Source organism: Bidens hawaiensis, unplaced genomic scaffold (assembly GCF_021521415.1).
Source record: "Bidens hawaiensis isolate Kalapana, Puna unplaced genomic scaffold, B.hawaiensis_p1.1 tig00012085_1, whole genome shotgun sequence".
In the NCBI taxonomy this organism is placed as follows: domain Eukaryota; kingdom Viridiplantae; phylum Streptophyta; class Magnoliopsida; order Asterales; family Asteraceae; genus Bidens; species Bidens hawaiensis.
In genome coordinates this window covers 515,132-527,130 of record NW_027491971.1, presented here as the reverse complement: position 1 = coordinate 527,130, position 11,999 = coordinate 515,132, and the positions used below count along the sequence as shown (strand labels likewise).

The 11,999-nt window shown below is 36.9% G+C and overlaps 1 protein-coding gene across 2 annotated transcripts; it reads right to left on the bottom strand.

Annotated features, from left to right (window-relative positions):
- Positions 1–1,315: 1,315 nt before the first annotated feature.
- On the bottom strand, positions 1,316–11,336 carry LOC143539918 (NAC domain-containing protein 75-like). 2 transcript variants are annotated; one of them, XM_077033109.1, is made up of 6 exons: positions 10,963–11,336; positions 10,578–10,755; positions 9,358–9,983; positions 8,407–8,646; positions 7,496–7,594; positions 1,316–1,689 (listed from the first exon to the last, which is right to left on the bottom strand). In XM_077033109.1, the coding sequence occupies exons 1-6, from the start codon at positions 11,065–11,067 to the stop codon at positions 1,603–1,605; spliced, it is 1,335 nt and encodes a 444-aa protein (XP_076889224.1). In that variant the 5' UTR covers positions 11,068–11,336; the 3' UTR covers positions 1,316–1,602. The 2 variants fall into 2 exon arrangements, with proteins under 2 accessions (XP_076889224.1, XP_076889223.1); XM_077033108.1 differs by having other exon boundaries at positions 7,496–7,597; positions 10,963–11,333.
- Positions 11,337–11,999: the final 663 nt, after the last annotated feature.

The window sequence follows — 11,999 nt, the reverse complement described above, 5'->3', positions numbered from 1 at the left end:
GAATCACCACGGAAAACCTAAAAACTAAACCCTTTTCAAAAACTTCTTGTAAGTCCAAAAAGTTCACCTCACTTATTAATAATTCATGAGAAGAACATTGGACTGGGGGGACTTGAAGAGGTAGGTCCCAGCAGAGCCCAGTTGGACCCGCAAGACTCACCTTGAATAGGGACGTCTGCGCAATGACCAACTGCTCCAGCAGGACCCACCATGCTCAGAGAACCTTACGCGCAGTACGCCAGCTGTACCCGCAGGAAAGCCTCCCAATGGCGAAGTACACTGCCTGTTCCCGCAGCTGCGGATACAAGCCATCAGGGAAGGCTACCCGCACTAACAGCAAGGCTACACGCACAAGGCATTCGCTACTTCAGTAGTCACATGAAGGAATGAGCAAGGCGGGAATACGCCCGCATAAATGAGCCAGTCCGTATGCTTCTAGAAGGTCTTTCGTACTATACCTACTAAGGTATGGACGGAACAGACAATTTGACCAGAGCAGCCCATGAACCAATCACAGGGTGACAGCTCACCGACAACAATACGAGGAGCACCCCTCTAGTACTGTTTGTCACTATTAGCCGCTGCCTACTCACCAACCCTTACGATGGGACGTGCGCAGCCTACAGTTGGTGGAACAGTGCATAGCTGGCAATAAAGGAATAGTATACAGCCGACCTTTACTGTTGGCCGTAGCCTATCCACCAACCAGTATGGCCTGTGCGTAGTCCACTGTTGGTAGAACAGGAATACTATTCAGCCGGCTGTACCTTCTGGGAAACCTACCTTCGGCTATAAATACTCCAACACCTTGGAATGGTAAGGACATCATCTGATATCTCAATCTTATCTAGCAATCTCTTAATATACACTTATATTCAGAGCAATCTAGTCTGATTCTCACGCCGGAGGGTGGTCACAAGGAGGAACCCCCCCCCCCCTTCTCAGTGACGAGCTTACGGTGTCTGTTTTGCAGGTCTCCTGAAGAACAACCTTCTCTGCTAGACCTCATCCTCGTGGGAAACATTACTTAATCCCCAGATTATCTATAATCTGCCCAGGGTTAACCTAGTGTTTCTTCACAATCAAAAAATAACAAGCTAGCGAAAAGCAAAACCAATAGATAGTATTATTCACAACTTCTATTTGTATATCTATGTATACAAAAACAATACAAGAAATTAAATAGAAAGAAACAAATAATTCTAGAAAATATAAAAAAAATCCATAAGATTATAAAATGTAATCATGGTGGTGATGATTTTCATGCAGTAAAGAAGGTTCTTTTTTTCTTTTTTCTTTTGGTTTGCTCATCTCATCTATCTTGGTTGCAACCTTTTATTGAATTCTTTTTTCTTCTTTTTGGATGCTTCTTTTTTCTTTACCAAGATGGGTTTTGTTGTACAGTTAGTTAAGTTTTAAGCTTGATCTGTATATGTATCTAAGGCCAAGGGTAAAGATGCAAAAGTAAAAAAAGAAAAAGACTGAGAAAATGGGGTCTGTTTGTTGGTGAAAAAGAACTAAGCTTCAAGTAGGGTGGTGATCATGATGACCATGATAGTGATGCTGTCTTTTTTTTTTTTTTACTTTTCTTATTTACTGATTTCAATGATGATCTTGACTGTCAGGTTCAGGCCAGAAGGTGGAGTACTTCAACCAATCTGCCTCTTGGTGGTTTGTGATTGATGACTCCTACATTTTCATCACAACAAGAAAACAAAATCCAAGTTAGATTCTAGGGTTAAAGATCTCAACAAGAAAAAAAACATAGATTCATGGCTACAATGGCCATTTAAATGGAAACTACATGGATATAGCACGGTTTAATTGTAATGCCCAAAAACTAAATTAATGTGCATTAAAATTTAAAACAACTTTTGTGACAAACGACCAAAGGTATGCATACAGATCGATGACACTACTAAAAAGTGGTGTGCGATTGTGCGTGCGTATAGACACCCTTAATTAACCATTGGGAATACGAGTATGACGGTCTGGGAAGAAAGTATAATTATCGAGGAAATAACTATTAAATTACAATCAAACAAATTATCTCTTTACCCTTTAAACAGCTTTTTATATCTTGTTAATAATTTGGATATTAAATAATAAAAAAGCTCATAATCTTAATCACTTTTTGCTAAACACTAGAAACTCCATCTTATTATAAAATAGTATTCCTATGTCTTAAATCAAGAAGGGTTACCTTTGTTTTCTTTCTATTTTTAAAAGAAAGAAAGAAAAAGTTGGTCATATATATGGAGGTTACACCTAAATCTCATGGTGCTTTTAGCCTTCAATCACATAGGGTCGTGTGTTTCTCTTTGTCCTAGGATGCCATTCATCACAAAAGTTTTTGGGTCATCTTACATCATTTTTAGAGCTTTAATTTGCCTTTTAATTCAAAATTATCAGTTGGTTGCAACCGAATTTTGAAACTTTAGATCATCTATCCACATCATACAAATAAACTTTCCTCCAAAGGGTTGGCAGGGTACCATTTTATTTGATAAGTTTTAGAAGCACAATTATGCCCTATTGTACTAAAATATCATATGCTATATTATGAAACTTAAGCTATAGCTACAAGAAAACGACATCATTTGAACCGATATCGTAAGGCATAATGCCACGTTAGTTTTGTTCTCACACTTTATATATCAAGCATTGCTCGTAACATCACTCAAGTTATTGAAAGTTTGTATGAGATGACGAGTTCGTATTAAACACTTATACACTACAATTATAACGCAATATGCCCAAATATAAAAATTTTTATGGTTATTTAAAATTTAATAAAGAATAAAAAGAGGTCTCTTAGAATATTTACTTTGGGACATTAGTGAGTATAAGCTTGAGTTTCTTTGTACTTTCGTACTTTTTTCTTGTTCAAAAAGAGGGAAAAGAATATGTTGGATGCCAACATCCATGATTTAGATCTTATTTTTGCCATGTTTTTTTATCCTCCTCTAAAAGATGGAATAATAAAGTATTATATGTACGTTGTAATTGGAGAAAAATATATAAACACACACACACATGAGGTGTGTAAAACATGAAACATTAATAATCAAACTTTATTTTTTTTCTAGGAGAATCATTCATATTTTTTTCTAACTATACACCACTCAAGTTTCAACATTTTTTTCAGTCGTATCAACTTTTTTGTAAATGTCATTTTAGTTAAATGATTTAAACAAAAAATAAAGAATCTTGGTTATGTTTAATTGTTTTTATAAGCTAACATATCTATGAAACATTTAATTAAGAGTTTTATTAATTTATCAATATATATATGCAAGAGACCCGTGAAAAAAAACAGTTAGGGATTTGTTAATATCAATTAAATTCAAGTTTTTGACCTAAAACAAATCTAATAATTTAAGTAAACTTTAAAATTTAGCTTAGACTATATTTATGTTATTTGCATTTTCTAAATAAAAGGATAATATAGTAAATTCGTCCATAATATACACATTAGAACACCAGGTGTTCGATAAAATGTCTCAATGAGTTAATCGGTTTTTTCGGGTTTACAGAGGGGAGAGCAACTATGGGTTGCTCTCCTTTCGCCTGTTAGTTCGGGTTTTTACTTCCAAACTCAGCTCGAGTTTGTTTGTTGGCCTTTCGTCTTGTGGGGTTATGACTAGGGCTCAGATTGTCAACGGAGCCCCATCGGGGAAGGTGAGCACTGGCTATTAGCCGTGCCCGTTTAGAGGATTCCATTGCTGCCCGGATGGATTGGTTGGGTCCAAGGGGATCCAAAGGTTAGGGGCACATATAAAGCGGTTACACCTATATTCGGATGACAAAAAATGCACTATGCGGGATGCGGTATCCGGGGATTGTGAGCTTTTTGTTGCGTTGGCAGATGCTCTAAAGGTTGCCAAACTATGGTTGTGCGGTGAGTGCATGTCTTTACAGGCCCTCAATCGGCATTGTCACCATGTAGACAAAGTTATCAAGTTCAAAGGTGATACGGGAGGGGTGGAAGACTTCATTGTCGGAATCCCTAAGCCACAACTTGCGATAGATGTAGCTCCTTTGGGTAGGATAGTTTTGGACGCGACCCTCCTTGACCGTATTTTCGCACTTCCGGTAAAGACAGTTAAAAGCGTCCCTTCTAGCTGTCGCATGGCATTTGCCCATGCCTTATCTGCTTCATTGTGCAAGGTGGTGTCTAGGCCAGAGTCCATTGAAGCGTGGGTTAAACTTTTGATATTACCCCGTTGCACATTACAAGTTGTCAAGCCTTCCAACCGACAGGAGCGTAGGTCGGGGAATAGGAAATCCTTACAATGTCATTCTATTCGGCATGCCCTAGCAAGTTGGGGTGATGGAAGCGGATGTTTTGATCTTATCCAATCGCTCTTTAACCAACCGATGGATATGGGCTCCAGAGCCGATGAGGGCTCCTTCGGGGGTGATCATTCGAGGGAGGGCCTCAATGCTAAGCAATGTATTCGGAAAGTTGCCGATGGGCACTTCACGGCCGCAGTTAAAGTCTTGTGCTCTTCGGGTGTTGCTCCTCTTGGTGACGCTACTATGAAAGCGTTGCTTGATAAGCATCCCGTCTTGCCCCCGCCCGCCTTGCCTGATGCCTTACTCTCGGTGGCCCCTTTGGTTGTGGACGTTGAAAGTGTCCTAGGGTGTATTAAATCGTTTCCTAAAGGGACTTCATGTGGTAGAGATGGGCTTAGGGCCCAACATATTTTGGATGCCCTATGTGGGGAAGGATCCGCGATTGCCGTGGGGTTGCTTAAGGTTATCACTGAGGTGGTTAACTTGTGGTTAGGGGGGAGATGCCCTGTTTCTTTGGCGGAGTTTGTGGCCTCGGCCCCTCTAACGCCACTACTTAAGCCCGACAATGGGGTTAGGCCTATTGCCGTTGGCGCGATTTGGAGAAGACTTGTATCCAAAGTGGCTATGAGGAGTGTTGGGAAAGAGATGGCAAAATACCTTGGTGATTTTCAATTCGGGGTGGGGGTCCTGAGTGGAGCGGAGGCGGTGCTTTATAGCGCGAATAGATTTCTTAATATGTTCCACTCGGATGGGTCGTTGGCTTTGCTTACAGTAGATTTTTCTAATGCCTTCAACCTGGTGGATAGGACCACCCTCCTGCAGGAAGTTCGTGCCAGATGCCCATCTATTTCCATATGGGTTAATTTTCTTTACGGGCAACCGGCAAGGCTATATGTAGGGAATGATTGTATCCAGTCAACTACTGGGGTTCAACAAGGCGATCCTTTAGGACCCCTTCTCTTTGCTTTAGCTTTACACCCCCTCATTCATCAAGTACGAGATGGTTGCAAGTTACTTTTCCATGCATGGTACTTAGATGATGGCACGATTATAGGAGACACCATTGAAGTGGCTAAAGCCTTGGATATAATTAGATCTAAGGGGCCAAGTTTAGGGCTTGAGCTTAATATTAAAAAGACAGAAGTATATTGGCCGTCGTGCAATGGGGTAAAGGCAAAAGTAGGTTTATTTCCTATAGGGATTGGGAGACCGGAGTTAGGGGTAAAACTCCTTGGAGGTGCGGTTAGCCGGGATGCTGGGTTTATCAGTAGTTTGGCCATTACCAGAGCTTCAAGAGCCGTGGAACTAATGAGATGTCTTACTCATCTGCGTGACCCTCAATGTGAGTTTCTCTTGCTTCGCTCATGTATGGGGGTGGCTAAATTGTTGTTTGGACTCCGAACATGTCAGCCTATGTTTGTTAAGGAAGCTGTCTCTGTTTTTGACAAAGGGCTTCGAGCGACGATTGAGGATATTGTGGTATGTGGGGGTCCTTTTTTTGGGGATTTTCAATGGAGACTAGCCTCTCTCCCAATCCATTTCGGTGGTTTAGGGTTATGTTCAGCTGAGGATGTTTCCACCTATGCTTTCGTCGCCTCGAGAGCACAATCTTGGAAGTTACAGGACCACATTTTGCGTGATTGTGGTGGTGATGGGTTGGATTCCGATTTTGGGTGTGCGATGGATTATTTGCACTACTCTATTCCCGATTTTGATCTTGGCGGGTTCGCTAATAAGGACACCGCCCCCCCTAAAGCCCAAAATGCTTTGACGAGTGCCCTTTATAGTAAAACCGTCCAAAGTTTGGGAGAAAAGTTTGGCATGTCCTCTCGTCAAAGAGCGGTATTAGAATGTCTTTAGGCTCCTCATGCTCAAGACTTTTTGACTGTCACCCCAATCGAAGGGTTAGGCCAGCACATGTCAGCAGTGGAGTACCGAGCCATTCTTAAATATCGTTTAATGATCCCACTGTTCCTAGTTGATGAGCCATGCCCGGTCTGCCGTAAGGTTTGTTTAGATAATTTTGGTGAACACGCGATTCATTGCAAAGAACTCCTTGGGTTCAAATATAGACATGATTTGGTCAGAGATGTCCTTTATGATGTGTTAAAACGGGCGGGAATCTCGGCAAGAAAAGAGGCTCCTGTGAATTTCTTGTCGGATCCACGTGAAGGAAGGTCTACTCTCCGACCAGCGGACATTCTTGTGTTTGGATGGGCGGGGGGAAGCATGCTTGTGTGGACCTTACTGGGGTGTCCCCTCTTGTCGGGCTTAGCGACACCGGGTTTGTTGCTAGGCATGCCATGCTAAAGGCAGAAGCAGGAAAAATTGCTAAGCACGAGAAGGCGTGTGTGGAGAATCAACACGCCTTCATTCCTTTTGCTTTTGACACATTTGGGTCTTTTGCCCCCGATGCTGTTGCGTTTCTAAAAAGAGTTCAGCGGGTCATGCACAGTAACTCATCGACGCCGAAGAACGATAACTTTGTTTTCAGTAGGATCGGTTTTGCCATTAAAAAGGGGATGGCGGCGTACCTGCCTCTTGATTGTAATTAAAACTATTTTCAACAATATTGTTCTTCAACAAAAAAAAAAATAAAATAAAACATTAGAACCATGTGTTGGTTCACCAAGAATGGACCAAATTCATATTCATTTTTCTAGAATTAACCAATTTAGTTAATCCTTCATTTTTGGTTCTACTATCAGTGAAAGATATTTCAATGACTTAGTGGGTCCCACGAGTAACAAAGATGCAAATATCAATCGACATTAATTTCCTATAGTAAGAAACAAACAATATATATAAAGAACATGCACAATAATCAGACACGTTACCAAAAGGAAGAAAGAGCAAAGGTTATAAAGGGAAGGGGAATAACAAACTAACAAGAAGAATATATCCTTCTTTTTTTCTTAAACGTATCTTATTTTTAGACAAAATATTATAAATATATGTAAATTTTAAATATATAATAGGTAAAAAGAAATAGGAATATTAAGAACCATGAAAAGAGAAAAGTGAAAAGGAACAGATTAAATGCTTTATCCCTGTCTTTTATTTAATAAAAACAATATTATAGTTTATATTTATGCATATATATAAGTTTTAACTAGTATATATTCATTTTTTAATATAATATTAAATCGATATAATTACATAAAATTCAGAGTCAAAAAGGTGGTGAAAAACTAACTTCTTTAATATCAGTTGATGATGAAGGAGTGCACCCCATTATCAGTTCCTCCAATCCTGATGTTGATCTCCCTCCTTCCATTTTATGATGATGATGTTGCTGCTGTTATTAGAAATCATGCATGCAAACACATTATTACTTTTACATTGTAATTATTTTTTAATTTTTTTTATTTAATTAAAAGAAAGAAACTTTATTGTTATTATAGATTACTAGCTTAAAACCTGTATACTTTGTAAGTGAAAATTATAGGAAAATTTAAATATGAATAGATAGTTTTTATATTTGAACAATTTGAATTTTAACGTAGTATGAAGAGATGATGTTAGGTAATTGATAAATCTTATGTTTTTATAATAAAAAATAGGGGAAAAATAAATAAAAGTCATGACAATGACAATAATAATATTATGAAACAAATCAACGTACTATTTAGCAATAGATCAATAAATTGATTAGTAGATGTATATCAAACTTATTAAACATATAGAACAAATTACTGATTAATGTTATAAAAAGATTATCCACTAACTTATCAAACTTTTTAATCCATTTTTATAACACCAATGTTGCATATATCGGATTAGATTAGTAATATTTTATATCTTTTCTTTACTAATACAATATATTATATAACATTGTTCTTTTCTTTGCTTACAACAAAACTACCCGACCGGGTTCATATATTTTAGTTGTTTGCAACTCATGTGGCTAGCTAGCAACCTTATGACTTGCATGCAACACTAGTTTTAGTCTTTTAAACTAACGGTTTTACCGATAAAAATAAATACTCAATTGACATAACACCATAAAACAAACAAGTATCACCGGCGGTTACTTAATCAGCAATCCATTGGTGAATATCCGTTAGTGATACCTATTTGTTCAGAAGCGGAAATATTCTAAATCACCTGAAAGTTGTCCATGATTCTCGAGACATGAAACGAGTCCTCATCAAGCATATGATGTGGCGGCGGAGGTGGCGAGATGAGAGTGGACATAGGATGACTTGGCCTGCTGACTTGGAAAGCAGCCGCTGTCATCAGGTGCTGATGTGGATTGTGTTGTGTCACGTGATGCTGCGGCTCATCGCACGTGACACCTCCCAACATATCCCTTCCGGTTGAAGCTTCTACTCCAGTTGTACCCACCTGCTTCAAACAGCTTTATAACACTTGACTAATGTGTTTGGTTTGTTTCTAGGAAGTACAATAATTAAAATAATTAATGCACAAAGTACAACGGGGTTATAAACTTATAATAATCAATAAATATTGGATTTGCTTACAACACAAGTAAAGCATATGAGAAAAGCAACCTTCAATCCATTCTGAGGTCATCACTTAATCTTGCACTTAACTAATATTAAAAACTCTGGACATCATTTTATGTCCATAATTAAGCCAAATTCTGTATAAGCTAAAATAATTAGAGGAAATATTATCTCTTTAGTGAAAATATGATGGATTAAACTTAAAAAAAGTACTTCTTATTAATATCAAGGACGAGGCTTTTTAGTTTTGCTCATGGACATTATAGTTCTATCATGCTATCTTGTAATTATTGAAGTAATACATAAAAATAATGTTTATTGGAATTTTGTTGTATCATGAGTACATGAAAATAAAAAGAACATGAAAAGAAAGTAACAAGTGATATACTTACATAATGTCTTCTTGTTGATTTGATACATAACAGGATTTACTAAATTATATAAAGTAAAGTACTTTGGTATAAATTATTTTTACATGAATGATTTTGGTTATATGGAACTAAAGATTTTCCAAAGAAAATAATTAGTGATGGAAATAGAACTTTTAATTTGATATACCATGACGGCTAACAAATCAAACAAAACGTACCTCGTCAAAGCTTTTCCGAAATGGGGCAAAACTAAAATGATCAACACCCTTTAGATGTTGCATATGATCCATGGGATTGTAACTTGACATGACTGCACCAACACTAACCGCTGAGAGTTCATCCATGTTATTATGAGCATGAGCAGTAGTGGTAGTTATGTTAATCTCCTTAGAAGAACAACTCCCACTTCCGCTCCTGCTCTCTCTTCTGCTCATTTCATTATTATTTAAACCCTCAATAGGTATCATATTCGATAACACATTATTACTAGCTCTTTCTGACCAATTGCATTGACGAGGTTGAGTCTGATAAAATATCTTTGACACCACAAGCTCGCCCTCGCGTTCCTCCTCATGTTGCCCAAGGTGGTATTGATGCATTACCCAATTAGTCTTCTCAGGTTTTCGGTTTTTACCGAAGTTTGTGTAGAGTACCAAGATTTTCTTGCATCCTTTTTGCTTTCCATTAACCATAACCGGTCTTGTTTTGCCCGTTTTGTGCCAACGCGTCTCACCACCTTGTAAATCACATTCGGTTTGGATCTTTCTTCTTTTTCTAGTACCCGTGGTGTAAGCTTTTGATGGCCGATGAAAGAAGTGTCGACTTAATCCGTCTCTCGTAACTCCTAAAACATTATTAAGATAAAAAAATTCAATGATTTCATGTGTGTTTGTATAGGTTTTTAATCATCATACTTGTCATTTAACAATGATTCAGTCATTTTAATTAGTTGTTAAAATACAACATAAAAAGAGCATATTTCTATTAAAATCACTAGAGTTGTCTAGATTGTAGTATGGCATATTTCCATACTCCTTTTTTGGTATTTAAGTAACAAATACAATTATCAAAAGAAACTCATTACCTTTCAATAAATTCGAAAATAAAAAGTAGGTTTATAGGTGTAACAAATTAAACAAGAAACCCTAACTTTGAAAAACACCATTAAGTATCTTACTTTTTGTTAGACAAGAAACAGTATTGTGCATTCATAGTAAAACCTAACTCTTGAATTATGTGACAAACAAGTTATATTTTCTTGTTTGTGTTCTTGTTTCTATATATACAAAATACCAACCAGACTTTGTTGAAAAATGACAACATGACCGCTCTCGCAATCATGCACATAACCGACACAAAACAACGGCCAGATAATTTTTTGAATATTGGTGGCACGAGAAGCCAGAATATTTAATATCAACAAAGAGTAATTGATCACCTGGAAGCTTTTCAGGATGAGTATAACAGATCCCATCTTCACCTTCAATTGTAGGGATGAATTCATCAATCAACGGGTGAGATTTAAACTTCTTGTCTTCGACTTTGGCTTCAAGATGTTCAATCAATTCTTGGTCCGTTGGATCAAATTTCACTCCTGCTGGTAGACCCATCCAATCCTGCTATGAATGAATTAATCTCTAGATGTTATTAGTATAATAAAGGTTCCAAAAATAATCAAGAAAATAGATTTTTTTGGTGTTAATTAACAAAAAGACAAATTCAAGAATTAGCATGAGTTTATATTATATATATTCTTTTGAATTGATTCTAAAATATGTTTCAAACTCGTATAAGAATAGAATGATTCGTACGATGAAGCGTACCGGTTTTCCTTCGAGTCTATGACCGCATCCGGGACAGTGTTTGGATCCACATAACTGATGTTCTTCAAGCTTTGCATCAATGAGATTAGAGCTACTTATATTCATGATTCTTGTTCTTATTCTTTGACCAATCGGATTTATTAGTTATCGAATACTCGATAAGTAACCGTAATCATCATGATCATCAACTCTCAGTTACTTTGATGAAGATCTGGACCAAGAAATTTAATTAACACAAGAATATTTCAAGAAAAGACATGAAGAATATAATCAACAAGTGTTTTTTTAATTTTTGATGAATGAAGAAGAAAGAAAGCACATGATGAGTACTTGAATGAGATATATTCTTGTATAGTGAAAATATCCTTAGTAACAAATATACTAATTGAAGGAGAGAGAGAGTATGAAAACCATAAAAAACACCAGAATTCCTTCAAACTTTAACTGAAGTCTAGAGAGATAAAGGAAAAGTGCTCTCTCTCACACACACTGTGTATATATGTGTGTGTATGTATATACAAACACATGTAACACCACCTTTTAACTCTATCCTATTTTAAGCATATATGAACTCAACACTCTTCTTCGTAATTGCTTGTGTGTACATGTATATATATACATATACATGAATGTATATGTATATGTATGTGTATGTGTAAGTGTATCTTTGTTCAAATAAATAAAAATAATTTGGGACACTTGTCACCGTTCTAGACTCACTTAACTTGTATTTTCCGGTCTCTCTCAATTTAACAATCTTTTTTTAATCTGCAAATAACTACAAATAACTATTTGTACATGTGTTTATTCAACTCGTTTAACACACCAATTTTTTAATGACAACATTGAAGAAACACAACACTGATCCAATCCCCTCAACGGGTTCTGGATCTAATGAAACACTGATCTAAACATTTTTATTACTTTATAGCATTATATTTGTTTTATGTGTGCAATATATAGGTTTCTAATAATCTAATCTATATGTATATTATATTATATATATAATATATATATAGAGAGAGAGAGAGAGAGGA

Bases quoted from the DNA above. Each gene is read 5' to 3' on its own strand.
- LOC143539918 (XM_077033108.1), bottom strand. From the start codon at position 11,067: ATGAATATAAGTAGCTCTAATCTCATTGATGCAAAGCTTGAAGAACAT. The intron at 9,984-10,577 runs GTGATCAATTAC...ATAATGTTTTAG, and splicing joins TCATCCTGAAAAGCTTCCAG to GAGTTACGAGAGACGGATTA. The intron at 7,598-8,406 runs GTGATTTAGAAT...TTCTAATAACAG, and splicing joins GAATCATGGACAACTTTCAG to CAGCAACATCATCATCATAA.